Raw genomic sequence first — 23,966 nt, forward strand, 5'->3', positions numbered from 1 at the left:
ATTTGGCGTGGAGTGAAGGAACAGATAAGAAATAGCTAACAGCCCCTCCTCAGGCATTTTAGGGCAGAAGCTGTTCCTGTGCATTCCAAAAGAAAATCAAGACAAGACTAAGATCATCCCTTCTAAGGTTAGTCCTCCCTCATCTGAGCAGATGAGGAAAACAGCTGAGCAGATTATTGGGAAAATTCTTCAAATGCTCAAAATAAAACTGTTATGAAAACCTGCCTCTAGTCAATTCACATTTTTTCATCTTTGTTTTGCAGCAATGAACTATTAAACTTGTGACTAAAAGATGACCTTATAATACAATTCAAAGGTAACAATCTGCCAATGACAATTTGCAAACTTTCTTTTAATATGGCATCATTTGGACAGCTAAGTAGAATTCTCACTAGAATGGATGACTCAAAGTTTAAAGGGCAGTTAAATTATGAAACAAAAAGAAAAATCATTTCTGTAATGAAGAACTCCCGCAAACCTACATGATTTACAATGTAGAGAACAAATAAACTTGCTTTCATATTATACTTAGCAGTTTGCAAACATTTTCACACACATCTCAATGAATCCTCATAACAATCCTGTGCTTAGTAAGAGAGCCATAACCATGGTACAAAATACAATCTGGGATTAAGATGAGACTGGGTCACAAATAAACCCAGAAGAAAACTGTTCTTATTTAAGATTTTCTGATTCAAAGAATCAGAACAGAATTAGATCCTCATACCTTAGGATTTCAAACGAAAATTTAGTGAGATTTAAGAAAACTTAATATTTTTAAGTGATCACTTATATTCAATGTAATTAACTATGTAAAAAACAGCCAGGGCACACCTCCACTGAAATGCACTTTCTTTTTTTTTTAAATTAAAAAATTTTTTTTAACCTTTTAGTGGCCTTCACTATCAATACTAGAACTCCAAAACAGCGATTATCAAATTTTCCTACCAGGTTAGAGTGAATCTTACAAACCAAGAAATGGGATTTTCTATGAGGTCTTATTAGGCTAATAAACCATATGCATTGACCTATTACCTTAAAAATATTTTCAAACCTAACTTTTTGATAGGGGCTGATGTTATCAGGACAACTTAGTGGGGCTGTTTTATTTTAAACTGTGGTCCTCATGAAACCTATTAACAAAATCTGAGAGGTAACAATTCACTGCAAGGATCTTGGGTACTAATTGGATCTGTTCTGTAAAATCAAATTTGGTCTCTTGGAATCCATCCCTGTAGACACTTAAGACGTTAAAATTACAGAAAAGAAATATTCTATATACACTCTTTATTTTTTTTTTAAACTTTTTTTTTTTAATAGAGGCATGTTTTATTTATTTGTTTGTTTGTTTTGTTTTTATGCATGCACTGGGTACAGTCAGAAGCGCGGGAGGGTGAGAGAATTCTCCAGAGCGGGGAGCAGAGCAGGCAGAAGGACCGAAGTACACTGCTGAGGGGAGCAGCGGGCGGCAGGAGAGGTCTGCACGCCATGCGGGACCATCCTCCAGTGGCTGGGAGCAGCCGGGGATCGAACCGGCGCCACAGAGGCCGCGGGCAGCTTCGCAACCCAGCACTCAACCGCTGAGCCACCGGGGAGGCCCTATACACTCTTTAAGTAAGGATTAGAATACATGCTATAGGGCCTCCCCGGTGGCGCAGCGGTTGAGCGCTGGGTTGCGAAGCTGCCCGCGGCCTCTGTGGCGCCGGTTCGATCCCCAGCTGCTCCCCGGCCACCGGAGGAGGGTCCCGCATGGCGCGCAGACTTCTCCTGCCACCCGCTGCTCCCCTCAGCAGTGTACTTCGGTCCTTCTGCCTGCTCTGCTCCCCGCTCTGGCTCTGGGGAATTCTCTCACCCTCCCGCGCTTCTGACTGTACCCAGTGCATGTATAAACAAAACAAACAAACAAACAAATAAATAAAACATGCCTCTATTAAAAAAAATTAAAAAAAAAAGTACATGCTATAGAAAGTCAAAAATTGCAAACGTTTCTTGATTTATACAGAAAATAGAACCAATACTTCCTTTTTACTCCTAAGAAGGTACCATCAAACTCCAAAAACATTACAGAATTTTAGAATCAAAATATACTTAGGGCTCTACTGCCAGCAAGAGTAATCTTACGGAAAGTTTCAGATGCCAAATATAGTCAACATCACGTGGTTAGACATTCACTTCTTAGGTTATCTCTTGATTTTTCATGAGCTAGTTTAATGAAACAGATAAGAATGATGAAAACTAAATTTATTAATGTTGACATAACACAATTATATTATGTAATTTCAATGAATAATTGAAACAATGATATATGCATCTGTAAAATAAAATTATCACATAGAAATCTGTTTTGAGAAATGCATGAATATCAGGCTAAAAGTTCATAGTACTTCTTGATAAATTACAGGCTGATATGGTTACAAACTCTTGCCCTCCCCCAAACACTTCATAACAAACATTGAGAAAAATTATTTCAATGGAAATTCATGGTCTTAGCTTTCGCTAATTTTAGTTTGATCACCTATCACCAGCATCCCAAAACATTACCACAGCACTTCAAATACAGCCAAAACAGGTTTTAAAAATAATAAGCAACAGGGCCTCCCTCCCTGGTGGTTTCAAGGGGTTAAGCATCAGCACTATGAAGGTATCTGGAGCTACTGTAGCACGATCCCTGGCCAGGGAGCCACCCACAAGGCACAGCAGACCTTTTCTGTCTCGCCTGCTGCTCCCCTCAGCAGTGTATTTCGTCAGTCTGCCCGTTCTGTTCCCCACTCTGTCTCTGGTGAATCCTCTCACTCCCCACACCTTTGGTCTACACCCCAGCTCCTGTCTGTATAAATAAATAAATCTTAAAAAAAAAAAATGAACAAATTAAAATCTACAATGCTAGACACACATTTCCAAATAATTTCTCTCTGAAAAACAGATGCAAAGATGACTATAATCAGATGTGATCACAACGTACACAATAAAACAACACTAATCCAAAAGTAGAAGTGACTTCCATTAATTCTAGAGACCTGCTTTGTTTTTCATTCTCAGGTTTAGCATTATTTACAAATACCTGACAGAACAATGCCCATTATCAGATCATTATCACTTCAATGTAACGCAGTCCTTAGATCCTAAAAATTTACCATCCACCTTTCCTATGCCAGACACTGGATTTCTATTGAAACAGAAATAATTACCCTGCTGTGACTTTTTTAGTTTACTGTCTGTCGTCCCTCAGAGACACACAAAACCAGACCATGAAGGGCTATACTAAGGGATTTGGATTTTATTCTTTGGCGAAAAGCCCTTTAAGAGTTCTAAGCAGCGAACGGACAAGATGACTTTATTAGAAGGCCACCTGGGAGAATGGTCATCATCTGGAGAATGGAGGGGACCCGGTGAGGAGATCAAGGAACTCAAGCAAAAGATGGTTGGTTTAAGGACAGTGACTGCAGAAGAGGGACAGATTCAGTGTCAAGATTCTTGTCAAACAATCCTGACTTTGAACCCTTTTACCATTTATCTCCATGGACTAAAAGTTACTTAAACTCTTTGAGGCTCAGTTTCATTAGCAATGCTTGTAAAATCCCAGCACATAGAAAACAGAAAAAATGATGATGATGCTACCTTGACAATGAAATTCATCTGAAAGAGATTTACATGGTCTGACTTCCTTTATCTTCGACACTAACCCTAACAGAAGTAATTTTTAAGAAGATTCAAGTGCAGTTATATACAGTACTGCATTAACTCCATGAAAAAACAACTGTTTTTCAGAGAACTTAAGGCAAAACAACTTCATAAATATACACTAAGCAAGGTATTTTTCTCAAATTAATAAGTCTAGTTTGCACCTTCAATGTGTGTTTTCACATGCATTTTTTTTACTTCCTCTGTGTTTATAAGTAAAAAGAATATAAGCAAAATCTTGTAGTTCAATCCTGATAAAGACTGTGGTGTTACTACCAATTATTTTAATTTCTTCTGTCAAGTCTCATTTAAAACTTTATTACAGTGTAGCACCCCTCATTCTCACAGCACTGGGATGCCAGTAAACTGGGTGTTAAATGTTCTCTTTTATAAAATACGGATTATGGACACTCATCTATGGGTAGCTTCCCCTTACACTTAATATTCTTTCAACAAAGGATGAACCACCCTGAAAATCTATCATATTCAATTACTCAATATTACTAAGCAGGAGCTACCAGCAAGACAATGTTCAAGGCACAGTAGGAAGACAAAGGTTAGCCTAGCAGCATCCTTATCCCCAAGGAGTTTACAATCTAGTGACAAGACTAAGTATCCACACATGAAAAGAAAGGAGTGATGCAGAGAGAAGTACAAATATTAAAAATAAAGATATCACTTTCAGTAGGGTGGTGAGAAAATGGAATTTGAATTGGACCCTTGGGTTAACAAAATGTTGAGAGAATTTGCTGAGAAGAAAGCAAGCACAAGAAACCAGAGAACAGCATGAATTTAGTTGTAAGTACTTTATTAAAAAGCTTTTTAGTATGGAAAATGTAAACAGGTAAAAGTGTACAGAATAAAATAATGCACCTTTATGTACTCATCAATGAGCTTCAGTAACTACCAACTCATGGCCTATCTCGTTTTATAATATACATGTCTTATATGAAAACCCTAAAAGAACCTATTTTCATGTTTTACATTCTTTACTGACTCCATCCTCAGACAAATCTATAATGTCACAGTACTAGCCACAAGGTTGACTTTTCCTAAAGGCCAGAGACAAATAAAATGCAAGTCTATTAAAAAAAAAAAAACAACCAACTCCAAGTGAACAGTGACAAAGATATTGCAAAATGATAGATAATCCCAAAACCAGTTTACATATACTTAAGGAATACCTTTTCCATGTTTATATTTCAATGAGAATGAACAAAAAAATGGGAGATTTCATGCCAAATAAAAATATCACAAGCATCTAACACAAATCACTTGGTCTCCTGAGCCAGCATCATCCTCTACAAAACAGGGAAGATCATCTAGCTAAAGGATGTGTGAGAATTAAATGAGTGTAAATTAAATGCCACACATACAAGTTCCTTGTGTTAATACTCAGTTGACCCATGAAGGACTGACTAGAAGGTTGCCTGGCTTCCCAATCCTTTCCCTTCATACACCACCCTCTCTTAAGATGACGTGAGAGCTTTTCATTTCAAAACATGCTAAAAGCAAGGAGCTAAGCATTCTAATTCCAAGTTTCTTTGCCATTAAAACAAATAAAGGGAGCTTTAGTAGGATAAATCTTGTAGACTAACTTCACAAAATAGCGTCCTCTGAATTAATAGAGCGAACAACACATAGAGGTAGTGTATGACCAAACCTACTAATACTCTCATTTTCCCCATTTCTGTGTTTATTCTTTCTACATTAGCACAGTAACAACAGCAGGGCAGCCATCAGCACCTCAGGGGAGCTAAAGTGTAAGCTCAAGATGAGTTAGTTTCCACAAAGCACCTTCACCTGCAGTTCCCACTCTGCCGTAGGAAAACACTCCGCACCACTTGCTGCGAGAGGCAGTCCACTGCTCCTCTATCAAATCAAACACCTTTTAAAAATACACACGCCGTCACAACTGCTCACCAAGACTTTAACTCTGCCTGTAGTGTCTTCCCTTCACTCCGTTATCTTCTTTTAGAGATTGTATATGTCGAATACATCACTGAATTTTCCATTTGAATTGTCTTCTTCAATTACTAATCCTCTTTCCATATGTGCTGACACACTGGGTTCGACTCTCACACTCTACCGTTTGCCAGATGCCTTGGCGAGTTCTTCATTTACTCCTTTCAGTCTATAGAAATGGTAATTCCCCTATTTTGGAGGTAAGGAAAGAGGTACAGAGAACTTACTATCTTGTCCAGCTACGAAGCACACTAGGGGTGAACGGGCCGTCCAGACCAAGTCTGCCAATTCCAAACGCCAAGTGCTTTCCACTCTAGCGCACTCTATTCTATGAAGGGAAAGCCTGTACAGTTTTGTTCCAAACCACATTTCCTTCCAAGAGTAAACCATCTCCCAACAAGCTCTCTAGATTGCAGCCAGATTTTCCAACCCCCTCTCCCCGACAATCTTCCTGTGCTTGCTTCCACGGCCTCCAACCATTAATTCCTACCCACCATCCAATTTCCACTCTTCACGGATGGGATCATCATTCCTTCAAGCTCTCCTGCAAATATTTCACCTCCGCGTGCCAACCCCTGACACGCCTTTCTCAGGACAGGCAGGTTCTCTCACTCCATAAACTACACAGTAGGCTTCTCGTTCCTTAACAAGCCGCTTAATAACTTTAAAAGTCCCATAAAAATGGGCATAACCTCCTTGCAGATCCTGCATCTCCATCCTTGACACCGGGCCACTCCAAATTCGGCGGAACCAAGTACCAACCCTGAGAGAGCGTCAGCCCATGCCCACTGTCCCCGACGACCTCCTTTGCAGAATCTGGTTACCCAGAGAGGCTCCCCTCCCACCCTCCTCACGAGGGGCTTCCCTCCCGTTCCGGAGACGCTGGCCCGCGGTGCTTTCCTTCCTCACACCTGGGCCTCTCCCCGCCGGGTCCCAGCCCACCCCAGCCGCCCCCGCTCAGGCGGCTTCTCCCCGTTTTCAACTTCCAAGTCGGGCCTGTCATCACCTGTTCCCCACGGCGCTACCCGCAGCCCAGAGCCCACCTTTGCCCGCGGCCGCCCCTCCACCCTGCCCACCCGCCCGCCCGGGAGCCGCCCCCTCAAGTCAATTCCGGGGTGCGGGCAGGATTCGGCTTCCCCCCCCGTGGGCCTCCCACCCCCGGGGTCCAAGGGCCCTTCTCCATCCCCTGCTCCGCCCCCGGCCGGATGACACCCGCCCGGCCTCCCCCGCCCTCTCCCTGCTCGGACGCCGGGGCCCCGCCGCTCGCCGCCTCCCCGGAGCGGCAGCCGCCCCCTCTGGTGGGGGAGCGGGGGGCGTGCACCCCCAACCCGCGGCCCCCCCGACGCGCACCTGTTCCTCCTCCTCCTCCCGCCCCCCCCCCCCCGGCCCCGGCCCGCCGGCCGCGCCCGCGCCCCGGCTCCCACCCCGGCGCCCGCGCCCGCACTCACCACGAGTAGGTCTGCTCCGCCATGGCGCTCACTCGGGCTCGCCGCGGGCTCGGCCAGGCCCGGCGGCGGCGGCGGCGCGGAGCTCGGCCGGGAGCGGAAGGCGCGGCCGGGGCCCGGCGCTCGCTCGTCAGGGTGCGCGGCGGGCCGGCGTCCGGGAGGCGGCAGGCGGGGGAGGCCGCGCGCCGGGCGGCCCCGCTCCCTGGGCCCCGGGCGGGGCGGGCTCCGCGCTCGGCCTGCCTCACCGGCGGCGGCCGCGGCGGCTCCGCTGCGGCTCTAAACCCAACATGGCGGCGGCGGCGGCTGGAGAACAAGGGAGCCCCGGGGCGGGCGAACGGCGAGCGGGCCCCGCGCTCACTGCGCGCCGGGCCGCGGGAGCGCCGCGCTCGGGCGGCGGCGGCGGCGGCCGGGGGACATGGCCGGCGGGCGGAGGCAGCGGCGGCGGGGCTGAGGGGGGCGCCAGGCGCTGAGGCGAGGCCGCTCGGCTCACACCCGCCGAGGGGAGGCGAGGGGGGGCGGGGCGAGTCCGGGCCCTCTCGGTCACGTGCCCAAAACACGCTCACGTGACGCGCGCCCCGCCCCTCGCGCCGGGCACATGCGCGGAGACGGCGGTTCGCGGTGCGAGGCGCCCGCGGCGCGCCGGGCTCGGGGCGGTGGGGCTGCTTCCGCCGCCGGGGCCGCCCCTCCCCTCGCGGAGCCGCGCCTCGGCCCCGGCCCCGGCCCCTCCGAGGAGCTGCGGCGGCCAATCGGCGGCCCCGCGGCGCGTCCGCGCGCTGCCGCTCAGCTGTCAGCTGTCAGTCAACAGTCTGCGGGCCGAGGGTCCCCAGCTGTCAGTCATCTGTCGGCCCGCGGGCAGAGCGCTGCTGCAGCGCTTTGTGGTTTGGTCCTTGTCCGCCCGTCCGTCCGTCCATCCATCCATTCATTCATTCATTCAGCAAATAATCCGAGCAGCCAATCTTTATGGCGCCCAGGCTCCGTGCCACGTCCTCGGGGTGCCAAGGGGAATACCCCATCCTTTGCTTCATTTAATCAATCCATCAACAGATATTTATTGGGTGCTGATTCTGAATCAACTCATTTCTGGGTCTCTGACCTCCTTCGTGAGGAAGAGACATCGCCCATGCTGTAAGTGAAGATAATTCCAGATGCTAAGTTGTATGAGGATGTTAACAGAGGTTACTAGTACAGAGTGGGCGGGGGGGGGGCATCTAAAGGAGGTGGTGACATTTGAACTTACACCTCAAGGGTGAGAGGAGCTGAGCAAAAAGGCCTCACCGGAGCAGTCGACGTGGTAGAGCTAGATGGGAGACCAATGGTGAGTCTAGGGCTTAGGGAGAGCAAGGAGAGAGAGAGAAACTGAGCCCTGGGCACTGGGGGATGATTCTCTAGGAGTGACTCAAGCGGTCTGGAAAAGAAAAGGCATCCTGGGTATTCTAGGAAGAGAGAATGGCATGAGGCAGGCCTGAAGATGTGACAGTTTGGGGTGACATGATTTGTGCCGGGGGATGTTTCAAAAAGAAACTGAAAAGCTGCATAGTTTGAAGGGCCTAGCCAAGCCTCCTTGCCAGTTTTTATGTTCATGAATGAAAATGGTCAGTGCAGCTACAGGTTTTAGAAGTCTGCCTGGGCAACAGTCATACTAACCCTCCTGGACCCCCAGTCTCCACAGGGAGCAGAGCACACACACCTGAAACCAGCACACTCAAGCTGCTCTGTGGTTTGCCCAACTGCAGGCCAGGATTTAGCTCTGCTCCAGTTTCCCAGGACCTGCCCAGGCTTATGGGGAATACCACGCCCTGAATCTATCTCCAAATGGATCAGTTGGCCACTGCCCATACACCTGCCACTTGCCTGTTCCCCAAGGGTAACCCTTTAATGAGAAAGCCAAGTACATTTTTTCCTTCAGAAGCAAGCTCTCCTTCCTCCTTCCCCTGCTGCAGGTGCCAGAACTAGTCAGGTTCAACGTGTTTCCTTGAGGCTCCACCAGAGAGCCCTGGGAAGGGGCCAGTTGAAAAGACTGAGCTCTTGGAGCAGATGTGAAGCAGGGCCCCAAGAAAATCATTGGGGATCCTTCCTCTGATTATTCACAGCAGAAGAGTCCAGCTTGCAAATATCTTCCCACCTATGAGCTGCACTGAATGTGGGGATATCATGGGGCTGCGAGAAATCAAAGAGACTAAATTCTTCACATTTGCGTAATTATTACAGCTTTGTCAGCTGCTTTTACAGGGTACCGGTTGTACCCTTGAACGTGACACACAGTTGTTCTGAGTCTCAGAGGGGCACCAGTGAAACTGCAGGCCCTTTGGGAAAGACCAGAAGCCATTGGCACAAGTGGCTTTGGGAGGTGCAGAAGCGCCTTCTCTGGAGAGCTAAGAACAAACAGACCAGACATGTCGCTAATGAAACAAAAGTGACACATTGAGCCCCTGGGCAGTTTACTTGAGCTTTCATTCCCAATGAGTCATGGAAGACAAAGCCACATGAAAAGTTGGCATTGAGAGGCTGAAACAGGAGGAGGAAAGAAAAGCAAGGTCTTCTCACAAGCAAAGGGGCCATTCTTTGCACTGAGAAAAATTTGGTGAAAGAAAGCATGGAGAAATCTGGTGACGGTATGGGTTTAGAAATAAGAAGAAAGGTTTTCTTCAGTCTACACCAGAGGGCTTCAAAGTGCCTCTGGGGGAAACATGTGAATGCAGAAGAAGCCAGTAGCATTTAGTAGGGATGGAAGTGTTCCAGCCACAGAACCCTGTATCCCAAGAAGATGGAGTATAAGCTTAGAGACTTGACTGGTGGCTTGAGCATCTTAGGCTAAGGTTGCCCAGATGTAGAAGGCACCACCAGGTCCTAGTCAGGGTCTCTGTACACTTGAAATCCCAAGAAGGCCAAGCCTGAAATTAATCTGAGCCTGTGGGTTGGCTGGAGGCTGCCCAGCCTGCGGCACTCGGGTGTGACTTCCAGCCCCTCTGCCAGCAGCACTCAGCTCCAAACTGGAGCAGCCCCAGGTGTATCTATGGCACCTGTGGACCTCAGCTGGGGAGTCAGGTGTGTTTGGCAGTAGATGCAAGCATTGACTCCCCACAGGAGAGGTGCCTGGCTCCTCCCGCCCCGCTCCCTGCGCAGGTGAGAGGGCCACAGCTTGTGCAATGATTATTGAGAGAGTCCATGGAAGTTCCTCTAATTATCACCAAGGTAATTATAGGATCACTCCTTCCACCTCGTGTGTTCAAAAGAGACTTGGTGAGTCTCTCCAGGTCGCGTCATCTGCCTGAGGCACAGACTCTGGGGAGCAGGCATTGCCAGGCCTGGCTGGGCTGCGTAGGCACATCTGAGAGGGTCAGCCGTTCAGGCCTGCCCCTCCAGCCCATTTCTCACCTCTTCCATCCACCCCCAATAGTCACACGCACACAGGCAGCCACATTCCACAATTAAGTACTTGCCACTTCCCAATGAGCTGTTTATTTTTGCTTCCAGATATCTGGTCAAGCCCAGGAGGCTTTCTCATTGCCTCTTAACTGCTACTGATAATTTTGAAGCTTGGCGTCTATGTCACCTCCTCTAGAAAGCCTCACCTGACCAAACCTAGGCTGGGTTAGTGACTCCTTCTCTGTACTCACAGCCCCTGAAGGTACCAGGTCATAAGGCTTAACACAACGAGCTGTCTCTGGCTGTTTACCTGTCATTCTCTCCCTCTGGATTGGGGATGTCTTGTGGGAAGAGACTCTGGATTCTTGCCAGTTGTACCTGCAACTCCCAATGAAAAACTTAGCTCAGACGAGATGCTCAAAGATTATGGGATGAATACTTGAGTGTGCAAGAGGGGAGCCGGGCTTCAGAATGATTGGTTTTGCCTGATAGTCCCATGATTCTCTCCATGATCTGGTATTCGGTTGGCATCCTGTCCCCTACATGATCCTCTCTTAGCAAAGAAGAGGATCTTTAAGGGCAGAGAAATCTGTTAAGACACATTATAGGGAGACAGAATTTCGGAAGTATTAGGTAGGCACCAGGTACTTACATTCTGTGATTGTGGGGTTTTTTAAAAGATACTTTTCTAGAGCAGTATTAAGTTTACAGAAAAAATTGATGGGAAAGTGCAGAGATTTCCTACATATGCCCTCTCCGCCAACACAATTTCCCTTATTACTTGTGTCTGCTGTTACTAGGGTACATTTGCTACCATTGAGGAGCCAATAGAGGTGACTAAAGTCCGTCATTTACAGTGTTTTGCTGTGTGTGTTATACGCTCTGTGGGGTGTGATAATTGCGTAATGACATGTACCTGCGATTACAGTGTCATGATGGTTTCACTGCCCTAAATTCCCCTGTGCTCCACCTATTCATTCTCCTTTCCTCCCATCCCCTGGTAATCACCAAATTTGTTACTGTCTCCATAGTTTTACCTTTTCCAGAATGTCATATAATTACTAAAGTACATACAGTAACTACTGTAGGTGTTGGGGTCCATGTAGGTGTTGGAACCATACAATCTATAGTTTTTTCAGATTCACTTTTTTCCACTTAGTAATATGTTTCTAAGGTTACTGCATATCTTTTTGTGGTTTGAGAGCTCATTTCTTTTTATCACTAAATAAAGACCCATTGTATGAATGTTCCAGAGTCTGTTTATCCATTCACCTATTGCAGGGCGTCTCAGATGTTCCCAGGTTTGGGCAAGGTTTACAGAAAAATTGATGGACAAGTACAGAGATTTCCCATATATAAACTCTCCTCCAACACTATTTAGTAGTTATAAACAATGAGATGCAAATTTTCTTGTGGACATAAGTTTTCAACTCATTTAGGTATACTATGGACTTTTTAGAGGGTGTTGTTTCATTTCCAAGTATTTTGGGCTTTCCCAGATGTTTTATTGCTCTGATTTCTAATTTAATTCTGTTGTGGTTGAAAATATACTCCTGAAGATGTCAGTCTTCTGAAATTTGTTAAAATCTGTTTATGATCCAGCATATGCCTTATTTTGGTGAATATTCCATGTGCACTTGAAAATAAATTGCATTCTATTATTTGGGGATGTGGTGGTCTATAAATGTCCATTAAATCAAGGTGGTTGAAAATGTTGCTGAACTCTTCTAAGTCCTTACTGATTTTTTGTCTAGTAGTAGTATCAATTATTGGGTGGGGGGAAGGGGGCTAGGAGGGGAAGGGAGAGAGGGGGGAGGGAAGGAGGGATATAAATCTCCAGTTCCCTCCATCCTTGCATGGCTGGGCCCCGTTCATCTGTGGGCATTTGAATTGCACTTTCACGGTCTTTCTCGCCCTCATTCAGAAAATTCAGGGGACACTTCTGGATGTAATATCATGATGGCTGCCCAAGGAGAACCCCAAGTTCAGTTCAAACTTGTGTCAGTGATGGTGGCACTGGGAAAACTACATTTGTGAAACATCATTTGACAGGTGAATTTGTGTTGTAACTATGTAGGTATTGAGGTCCATCCTCTTATGTTCCATACCAACAATGGACTTACTAAGTTCAGCGTATGGGATGGAACTGGCTGGGAGAAATTTGGTGCACTAAGAGATGGCAATTATATCCAAGCCCAACGAGCTATTATCATGTTTGCTGTAACACTGAGAGTTACTTACAAGAAGTAAGAGAGTTACTTACAACTGGCCTAGAGATTTAATATGAATATGTGAACACTTCCCTATTGTGCTGTGTGGCAATAAAGTGGGCATTAAGGACAGGAGAGTTAAGGTAAAATCTATTGTGTCCCACTGACAGAAGAATCTCCAGTACTATGACATTTCTGCCCAAAGGAACTACAACTACAAGCCCTCCCTTTGGCTTGCTAGAAAATTAATCGGAGACCCTAACTTGGAGTTTGTTATGTCTGTTCTGGCCCCACCAGAGGTAGTCAGGGACACAGCTTGGGCAGCGCCGTGTGAGCACAATTTAGAGGTTGCTCAGACAACTGCTCTGACAAAAGGTCACAGAGGATGACCTGTGAAAGGAAGAAGCTGGAGTCCAGGATCAGAAGTTTAGTTTTATTGGCAACTCTCCTGTGATGTCGGTGGTGCGGTGCGCTTGCCACATTATTAGATAGCTAAGCAGATCATGCGCTGAAACTTGGGAATGCTGAAGGAGATGAATGGGCTTTGGAATGAATGCGGAAGCTAAGAAAGCTTTCATTTTTTAGACCTGAAGATTTAGCTGTTTTGGAACAGAGTTGTTTCCTTCTTGAGTTTCAAATGTAAGATGGCTATAGTCACATCCCAGAGTTCAGTGGTGAAATATTGTTTGTTACCACCATTCTCATTCCTTTTTGTTTAGTCAGAATAAAGTTGCATTTCAAATATCTAAAAAAAAAAACCCTCAAATGATTGTGTTTATCTACTTCTGCTTTTAATTTTATCCATTTTTGCTTCGTGTACTTAAAGGGCTAGGATTGGGTAATGTATACTTAACATTGTAATATCTTCCTGATGAATGGCCTTTTCTATCACTGTGAAAATGTCTGTAACAGTCTTTGTTTTGAAGCCTACTTTATCTGATATTAACATAGTCATTCCAGCAGTCTTATGATTTATGTTTTTATTTTACATTGTTTTCCATCTTTTGACTTTCACACTGGTAACTTTGTGTTTAAAGTATGCATCTTGTAGACAGCATCTATAGGGACCTTGCTTCTCTATCAGTTTGTGTTTTGATTAGAAAGTGTGGTCCATTTATATTTGATGTCATTACAGATGTGTTAAACTTTGGTTTTGCTATTTTGCTATTTGTTTTCTACTTGTTCTATCTTTTATTATTGTTCCTTTGTCCACTTTCCTTGTCTTCTGGGGGTTAATTGAATATCTCCACTGAATGTGGAAATCTGGTTTGAGAGGTGTTTTTTTTTTTTTTTTTTTTTTTTTTTTTGGCACTTTAAAAGTATTTATCAGTTGGGGGTCCAGCCTCCTTTGTGGTGAGGAGTCGGTTGTCATTTATATTATCATTTCCCTGTTTAAGTCATTTTTCTCTGACCGTTTTAAAATTCTTCTGTTTGTCTTTCGATTTGAGTAGTTGGACTGTGGCAACTTTGTATTTATTCTGCTTGAGCATCATTGAGTTTTTTAATCTGTAAATTTACCCTTGATTACATTTGAGAAATCATCAGCAAATACTTCTTCAAATATATTTATGCCCTATGCTCCCTCTTCTTCTAAAATTTGAATTACATAGTGTATGTAGATATTTTCATGTCATCCCATAGGTCTATGAGGCTGTGTTTATTTTTTTCAGTTTTTTATCCCTGGTCTTCAGGATGAGTAATTTCTATTGATCTCTCTTCAATTACACTGACTCTTTCCTTTGCCATATTCATTCTGCTATAAAACCTATCAAGCCAGTTTTTTCATTTCCATTATTATACTTTTCAGCTTAGAATTTCCATTTGGTTCTTTTTTTATAGTTTAAATTTCTCTGTTGAGTTTCTCTATCTGCTCATCCATTATGACTATATTTTACTTAGAGTCTTGAGCATGTAAAGGTTGCTTTAAAATCCAATATTGGAATATTGCTAATTCCAATATCTGGGTCATGTTTTTTGGTCCTTGAGATTGGGTTTTGAGAATGAATAGTTTCTCCGTATGCCTAACATTTGGTTTCTGTGTGCTGGACATTGTCAGTAATACATTATAGAGACCCTAAATTCTTTTTTTTTTTTTAATAATGAATTTTATTGTTATATTCCCCATACAATTGCAGCCCCCCCATTCTGACCCCAATCCCTCCCCTCCCACCCCCGCCCCCCTAAAAGTGTCTCTGGTTCATAGTTTTTTGTTGATTTTGATTTTCACTTTCTTATAGTTATTCATTTTCCTGGTCCCTTATTTAAGTTTTCTAGATTCCTGCTATGAGTGAGACCATCCGGTATTTTTCTTTTTCTTTTTGGCTTATTTCGCTGAGCATGATCCCTTCCAGCGCCATCCATGTTGCTGCAAATTGCATGTGTTTATCTTTTTGAATGCTGAGTAATATTCCATGGTATATATGGACCACATCTTCTTGATCCAGTCATCTATTTTTGGGCATTTGGGTTGTTTCCAAAGCTTAGCTATTGTAAACAGTGCTGCTATAAACATAGGGGTGCAGGTGTTCTTTGGAATTGATGTTTCTGTGTCCTTTGGGTAAATACCTAGGAGTGGAATTGCTGGATCATATGGAAGCTCTATGTTTAGTAGGTCCAGAAATCTCCACACAGCTTTCCACAGTGATTGGACCAGTTTGCACTCCCACCAACAGTGCAGAAGAGTTCCTTTTTCTCCACACCCTCGCCAGCATTTGTTGTTGCTAGTTTTTTTAATATGTGCCATTCTCACTGGTGTAAGATGAGACCCTAAATTCTTTTATGTACCTCTGGAGACTGTTAATTTTGTTCTATCAGGTGTTCATTTTAGCTGGACTCTAACCCCAAACCTTGTCTCCCTTTTAGAGGGTAGCAGTTGAAATTTCTGCTCAGTTCTTTCAGCTTCCAGCTGCTGATTTCACTGCGATCCCTGGAGCCTCCGGTGCATATGTGTAGTTTAGTAGACAGGCAGGAAGGATCTGGACAGAGTTTATATACAGATTTGGGGATTCATCATCTCTACAGCATCTTTCTTTCTGGGATTTCCCCCTCAGTCTTCCAACAGTTTGAGTGGAATTCTGTACTCTTGACATCTTAAAACTAGTAAACTGCAGCTTTCTACACGTAGTCACCTCCCACACAGATTAGAGTGCCTCAAGCAAAAATCCACAAAAATGCAAACCTCATCCAATGCAGTCCCTAGCTTTCAAGTATAAAGTTGACTTCCTTCACATTTCTGCCTAGTGTTGGATGTTTTCCAGTGCCTTCAAAAAATTGGGGTTTTGTGGTATAAAATTTATTTAAATTTTATCATTGTTTTCTGAGGGAAGATTATTTTAACCCAAGCTACTTTGCTATTGCTCACATTAGTCTTTAACCCCTTTAATCCTCAGAGCCCCCCCTACAGGACAGTATAATTAGCTCTCATTTTTAAGCTGAGGAAACGGAAGCTTTGAAACGGTAAGCCTAAGATCACACAGAGCCAAGATTTGAAACAAGTCAAATGTTATACCCCTAACCTTGCCCTACTTTGGAACTATTCCTACATATCTTCAAGGTAGTCTGGATTCCAGATTGGAATCCACTGGAAAATATTCAGGGATGGGAAGAGGTTCCTCAAACCCTTAAGCAGGGCTAGTGCAACATCAGAATCATTTGAGAAACTATGAAGAATAGAGAAGCTAGGCCCCATCTTATGGACTGGTATTTCTAACCGCCAGGACTAGAAGTCTACATTGCATACCATTTTCTGGTGATTAGAATGCCTAGCCAGGGTTAAAATTCTCTCTGATAAAGGCAAAGTCCTCTCATTAGTATTCCTCTGTCAACTGTGGCTTGTGTGTCTCACTTTCCACCATGCTTCATCCTAGCAGCAACATCAGTGCCAAAGTTAACACGGTGGACTCAGGGAGTCACTCCCCTTAGGTTCACATCCTGGCTTTGTTAGTGATTAGCTGTGTGACCATAGGCAGGTGGCCTCACCCCTCTGAGTCTCCTACTTTCTCCTCTCTTTGATGGATAAGATAATAGCAACAACCTCACAGGGCTGTTTTAAGGGATTGCATGAGATAAGCCATGTGAAGCATTTAGCACAGTGTGTGGCACGTGGTACGCTCTCAATAAATAGTGATTAGTATCATGAACACTTCCTCCCTCATCTTTTCTGCCCTTGTCAACTATTTGTATCTCTTATCTAAACCCAACCGCTAAAGTTAAACTATACCCATATCTTCTAAGGTATTTCAAAATCCCTCCGTCCCAAAATAACACAACCTCCATCCTTGCAATATCCCTCCCCGCCTAAGCCCCTGCACCCTAGAGCAGGAAGCATTTTAAAAATGAGCCCAGAACTTGAAAGACTTTCCGGATGTGACTAAGGCACCTTTGGAGTCCCCCTTCTTAGCTGTGAGTTGGAGCTCACAGGCCACACCTTCAGTAAAGCCCTGAGTGGCAACTTTGAAGATCGGAATGGGGAGGGACTTCACTGGCCTGAGTGAGGCTCAAGTCAGAGTGTCCAGAGGTGAAGGCAGGTCTGACCTAGAGGACCCCAGGCATTAAGCTCCTAACACCCCATTTTTAGAGCTCAGCCCAGTTTAGAAGCTCAAGGGGTGAGAGGGGACTCACTTGTTCCCCTTGAAGCTGGCTTCTCCCCACCCCCTCCATCTGGTAGACTTCTCTTCAGACTCCCCCCATGGAAACTTTTCCTAAGTGACACATGGCACACCCCAAGCTGACAAGGACCTGGCACAGTCCTGGGATGCTTCTGGTGGTCAGAAGCATCTATTTTATGTCAAGTTGTAGATTTCTGTGAACATTGAGAAGGGGAGGTTTTCTCAGATCTCCTGGGAAGGAAGGAAGGGCCCCCCATTTATTGGGGGCCCCCTCTGTGTGCCAGATGTTGACAACATTTATCTTCACTCATCCACTGTGTTGGTGTCTGTTCTCTTCTCACCATCGAACCCCCTGCACCTAAATCCCCAGCACCTAACAGACTAGACTCTTGGTAAATATTTAATCATGATAACAGTAAAATATCTACCATGTACTGTGTGCTTATTACATGCCAGGCATTGTTCAGAGTGTTTTCCAGCTCTTGACTCATATAATACTGGATGGAAAATTTGATAACAAACCTATGAGGCTGGACTCTTTAGCCTTATTTTACAGAAGAGGAAGCCCATGTGCAGAGCAGGGAAAGAGGTGGTGGAAGGGCAGGCAGTAGATGAACAGCAGTGCCAGGCTTTGGATCTGGGGAAATGAGGGGCCCCAGGAAGGGGAAGGGAGGGCCTGGGTTGACTGAATGAGAACGGGAACACAGGGAAATCCCAGTGTGCACGGGAGGAGGCGATTCTGGGGAAGAAGGAGCAAAGGTGAGTCACAGTTTGGAGGGGGCTGGCTGCCTCTTAAGGCCAGTATTTCAGATGCTGCCAGACAGCCCCAGGCCACTCCCCTAAGAAATGCTCACATCACCTCCACAAGGACCAGACCCCCTTCCCAAGGAAGAGGCAGAAATGAATTTTGAATTTCTGCATGGCCACTCAGGGAGCTCAGGGGAAGGGGTGTGACTGCTGCCCCATTTATTCTCTGGTCAGGCCCTCCCCTGGTGGCCTGGTGCCAGAGCAGGGTTGCGGGTGGCCAGGAACCCCCTGTGATGAGTCACAGGTAACGCCCCAGCCCTGAAGCTTGGGTGAACCTGGGCCTACCTGGCCCTACCTGGGCAGGTAGGAGCACCTCTTAAACCCGGACAGTCGTTCAGAGAATACCCACCCTCATTCCTAAGGTGCAACCGGTGGCAGTGGCTTGCCCAGGAGGCTGTGGAACTTGCCCTGCCTTCCTGGGAGAGCATTCGAGGGCCTGAATTCTCAGGTGATACAGGCCCGGACGAGGATTGGCCTGAAAGTGGTATTCAAGGAAAGGAAACAACTGCGATGTGTTCCCCCATCTCATCCCACAGTGACACAAAGACCAAGTCTGCCCTGAACACAGCCCCACGCAGCTCAGGCCCTCCATCGGTCCATCTGTCCATCTGTCTGTCTGTTCGCTGGCAGATTTATTTGCTTCCAGGTCTGGCCTCACCCTGTCTGATCTGATCTGTAGTTATCTCCCCTGCTGCCCCAGAAGCTCTGGCCTGTTGTCCCTCACTCTACCCTTGGGATGGAGGGGGACACAGCAGGTGCAGCACAGGGGCAGCTCAGCTGTGAGTGTCACAGGTATGCCGAGACAGCCACTCCCACTGTCCTGATGCTCTGGCCCCCCTCCCACCCACCCCCCACCCCCCAGCAGAGTCAGCAGGAAGAAGTCCTGTCTTGAACTTGAGCCCCCTGCTCCAGGTTTTCAGTGAGGCTCTGGGTTCTGACAGGACTCTCCATTCTCTCTACAGTCTGGTGAGGGGGGAGGTACTTCAGAAGTGGCTAAAAACACTGCATGTGTTGGCAGAGGCTAGAAGCCCTTTGCCCCTGTCTGCAGGGCTGAGCACTGCTCTGATGCCCACTTCCTTCCAGGACTCGCCTACCCAGGAGGCTTTAACTGACCCATCTGTCTGTCTGTCTGTCCGACCAGACCCCGCAGTAAGTCTGGTTGAGCTTTTGTGAGGGGGAGGGGGAGGAGGCGTCCCTTGGAAGAGCTCTTTGTGCCCCACATGAGCCCCTTCTTGCTTTTGCACCACAGTCTTCTCCACCCCACAACAAAAGAGGACCATGTAGATGAAGGACAAACAGCCTCCAACTGTTCCTTGGACACCTATTGTCTCCAATCTCTAGGCCCAGCCGTCTGCCAGACATCTTCCTGCTGCTGTTTTCCTTCTGAGGCTCTTTTCCTCCCTTCTGTCTGTCCCTGCCAAGCCAGTTGGGCTGGTTTGAATTTGCCTGAATCCCAGGTTGAGACACCTGGATAAGAAGCCCATGAGTCCCACATAAATCAGGGGTGTGGCTGGCTATATTCTGCAAGGGGTCATGCCCGCCCCCTCATACCCAACATTCCATAGCTATTTAAGAACCTGTTTATTTCCAGCCCACAGGGTCTCTCTGGAGGGCACTGGAGCCTGATTTTTTAAATCTGGCCTCTAATCAAAACATCCCCACCTAGGAACTCTGCCCACAATCAAGAAGTTGAAGACACATTTTCTAAGTAACACTATGAGTCAAGCAACTTGTCAAGCCCTTCCCAATTTAAGATGTCAGAATCACCTAACTCTTTAATAAACTGTAGAGACAACTCCTTCTCTGTGTTATGCTTTATTGATCCTGGCTCATTTTACAACATTTTTGTGACCTGTTATTTCCATTTCCAAATTGCGGAGGCTGAGGGTCAAGGGAAGTGAAGAGATATTTCCAGGGTTATATAGCTAGTAAGTGACTCACAAGTCATTTCACTCTGCCAGCTTCAAGACCTTGAAGGACATGCTCAAGGGAAACAAGACGTGAAATACAACATGATCCTCAACCTAAAAGGGCCACAGACTCAAGCACCTTCTGGATCCAAATGGCTCATTTAAATGAATGAAGTAATCCAGGTGCAATGCAATAGGGATGAGTGGAGACTGTGGATAACTGAAGAAGTCACACCTATCTAAAGGAGGGAGATGCTACTCAACTCCAACCAAATGTTACCTTGTGGGAATATGGGTCACTGTGGTAAGACCTGATTTTTTCAAGAAAATCTGAAGCTTTCACATAAAATTTGCAAACAAGCATATCTGCATGTTGGCTATAACAGACTGACAAACCCCTCCCCCTCCCTGAACTAGAATATGCTCCGTAATCTTTGGAAGGATTTTATGTCAATGATCCAGTTGTTTCTGAGTTTTGCACTGTGTTTGGGCCCTCAAGATACCCACTCTATCTGGGGAGGGGAGACATAAAACATACACCCCGAAAGGCATGGCATACGTAGTAAAGGAAAGGCACAGAGTTCACATAGTTCAGAACCTCAGGACCTCTCAAAATTTAAGTCTATCAGTTAACAAAGGCAGAATCCAAAGCTAGGTAACTAAGGCAGAAATGAGTTTTATGGGAGGCTATTTGGAAACTTGGAGAACTGGAGAGAGAAACAGGATCAGAAAATTGGCAGAAATCCATGGGAACTGGATGCCTGGGACCACAAGTCAGGTTTTGTCACAGACAGCCTGCTCCTACCGCGTGCACTGGAGTGCTCATCTCTCCTCCTAGATAGCCCTCGACCCACTCAAATAATCCAGCTTGTGGAGAACAGGTATTTGATATTTTTGTTCCATAAGGTAGATTCCCCCAAACACAGGAATGAAGATCAGATGCTGGGAAGTCACACACACACACGCACACACACACACACTGTTGGGAAAGGCAATCAAGAAAAGATGACTTCCCCTTCACCCTGGAGCTGGACCAAGGGAATTGGAGGCTCCTTGCCTCCTCCTGTCCTTGGAATGTACATTCTGCTTGCTTTCCCGGCTCCCAGAACCTGCCCAAGGACATACCCCCGAGATAAGATGTGTTGTTGACACCATCTGGATGACATATGTGACTAAACCTAGTGGAAGCCTCTATATAAACGTATACGATTTGGCAAGAGGTTGCAAAAACAGCTCATCTCGTGGCTGCCTATCGCAGCCTCTTAAGGAAGGTGTCCTGGTTATGAAAACTGCCAGCACCTATATGGAGAGGTCTGCCTTTGTCCTTGGTCTGTACCGGGGCGGGTGCTGGTTTTAGATGACACCTGGGACATTCCTGAGGTTGGACCCAAGACACACACACACGCATACACACACGCACATGCATGCACACATGCACACGCATGCACACACACACACGCACAGTCCAGTTCACAGTGCATGTTGGCAGAGGTTTTGAAGAACCTTCTGCCTTTCATTTTCAGAATGGAGAAACACACAGAGCAGCCAAGGACTTGCTCAAGTTCACACAGAGAGTTGTGGTCCAGCCACACATTGAACCCAGAGCTCCTGACAGTTTTTTTAAGTGTAAAATGTCACAGTTCTCATGAGGAAGGAGAAAAATATCTATTGTAGCTAAAGTGGGGGGCAGGGGCATAAGGGAGCCTTGAAAACGATGATATGAATGACATACTTGTATTGTTAGAAATGCAGAACTTTGGGCCTAGCGCCCATTTTCACCATTTCCCCCAAGTGATTACAGTGCATGCAAAAATTCGAGAAGCAATGCTCTAATCAGTGGGGAGAAAGCAAATGCCTCCCCCCCCAACCAAATCATAGCTTCAGGAGTGACATGTTCTAGCTCTTAAATTGAGAAGTGGGTTCACAGATAATGTTTATTTTGTGATTAAGATTTATAACTTATCTTTCAGATTTTGCTTACAAGTCATCTCCTTGGTAGCTTCTACAGCACTATCCAGCCACTATCCAGTATGTCCTCAACAAATGCTTTCAAATAAATATATGATATGATATGTATCAAATATTACATAACAAAATGCCTTTTTCAAAGCAGGAACACTCCCTAATGATGGCTGAGGGTTGCTCTGTGCCAAGTCCTGGGTGGAACATTCTATGTGTCATCCTATCTCCTTGAATCCTCTGTAATGAGGACACTGAGGTTCAGAGGGTATCTTGCTTGCCCAAGGTCTTACTAGGATGGGATTTTAATTTAGTGAAGACAAGAGGCTGCAACAATTCTGGAATTTGAACTGGGGACTAGGAGCTCAAGGAGTCATATCGGAGGGGAAAATTCTTTCCCAACACAGGGCCATGTTTCAGAGCCTGCAGTCGAGCAGCTCAGGATTTCACCTGGGGCCTCTGAAGTCACTTGGGGAAGGTGGGTTGCATGTCAGCCTGGCATGGAGCTTGTCTGCACGCACTCAGATGATAATGTCCTAAGAAGACAACTCAGAACCTCATAAACTCACCCACTTGGCCACTCAGAGGCCCGGAGAGGGCAAACTACTTGCAGAAAGACATGTAGCCAGTAAGTCATTGAGTAGAGGTCACACGCTCTGAGACTTTCTGCATCCCAGTGCTGTGTGGCATCTCTTCTCTGAGCCACTCAGACTGGGGGGCCAGCAACTCTCTGAGAGGGTCTCCACAGTGGCTGCTATTAATGCTTTTCTGCCAGGAAATCACCCAGGGCTATTCCCTGCCCTTCTCTGCCCCCCTAAGTAATCCATCTTCAAAATAGACCCCAAATTCCATCACCCTTCTCCCTTCCTCTACCCCTTCCTTCTTTTGATTGAGATATAATAATTCATATATATATAGGACAAAGTTCTCCAGAGACACATAACCAATAAGGTAGAGATAAAATATTTACAACAGGCATTTACTCATGCAGTTATGAGCAGAGAAGTTCCTTGATCTTTGAATTGGAGACCTGGGAGAGCCTCTGGTGTCCAGTCGAGTCCAAAGGCCTGTGAACTGGGGGCACCAGCACATGAGGACAAGAGACTGATGTCTCAGCAGAAACACAGAAAGTAAATTGACCCCTCTCTGGGTTCTATTTGAGCCCTCAATGGGATGATACCTGCCGACATTCGGGAAGGTCCATCACCTTTATTCACTCCACCAATTTCAATGCTATCCTCTTCCAGAAACACCCTCTTAGACACGCTCAGGATAAACATTTTACCGGCTATCTGGGCCTTCCTGAGCTCATCCAAGGTGACACAGCAAATGAACCATCAGAACAGTCTAAAAAATTCACCCTTAAAAAATCATTTATTTATATATTTTAGTTTACAACATTGTATTTGTTTTAGGGGTTATAGGTTCAGACCTCTACAAATGTGTGTGTTCATACCTTGCCTACCTCCAGAGCCCCAATAATCCGCTGGGCCCCTCCGTCCCTCACTCCTATCTGGTTGCCTCAGTTTTGCAGATGTCAAGGGTTTGTTATTGGTTTGGTTTTCTCTAACCCTTTGTTTGGTTAAAATTCACCCTTTTAAAGTGTAAAATTCAATAGTTTATATCTAGTCATCAGCTTGTGTGGCCATCACCATGATTAATTCCAGATCACTTTTTACCAACCCCTTGCCCATTAGCAGTCGCTATTCATTTTCTGCCACAGTCCCCCACTCATTTCACTGTTGACCTGCTTTCTGTCTATATGGTGCTGCCTCTTCCGGACATTTACATTAATGGACTCGCACCATATTCTTCTGTCTTTCCTGACCCTCCATGTGCTAGAGGGGTTTCACATTATACCTGGGACACTCTTGAGGTTGCAACCCAACTACCACTGTGTGTACCTAGTGTTTTATTATTTTTCTCATCTGTAAAATGGGGGTGATGACTGCAATGGACTGAATGTTTGTGCTCCCCCCTTCATATATTGATGCCTTGACCCCCAATGTATAGTAT

General features: G+C 45.8%; 1 protein-coding gene and 1 pseudogene across 2 annotated transcripts in view; one reads left to right on the top strand and one right to left on the bottom strand.

The window, feature by feature from the left end:
- Window positions 1–7,117, bottom strand: part of SPPL3 (signal peptide peptidase like 3) — a gene marked incomplete at both ends in the record, with an annotated part of 111,802 nt that extends 104,685 nt beyond the window's left edge. Inside the window, one exon of the mRNA XM_084253202.1 lies at window positions 7,095–7,117. Within this exon, the coding sequence (XP_084109328.1) occupies window positions 7,095–7,117 (23 nt within the window). The remainder of the gene's footprint in view (window positions 1–7,094) is intronic.
- Window positions 7,118–12,269: 5,152 nt separating this feature from the next.
- LOC311183659 (GTP-binding nuclear protein Ran-like) lies at window positions 12,270–13,056 on the top strand (annotated as a pseudogene). The gene has a single exon. The product of its transcript is annotated as a GTP-binding nuclear protein Ran-like (transcript).
- The last annotated feature ends 10,910 nt before the right edge of the window (window positions 13,057–23,966 follow it).

Source organism: Talpa europaea (genome assembly GCF_964194135.1).
Source record: "Talpa europaea genome assembly, chromosome: 14".
Lineage (NCBI taxonomy): Eukaryota > Metazoa > Chordata > Mammalia > Eulipotyphla > Talpidae > Talpa > Talpa europaea.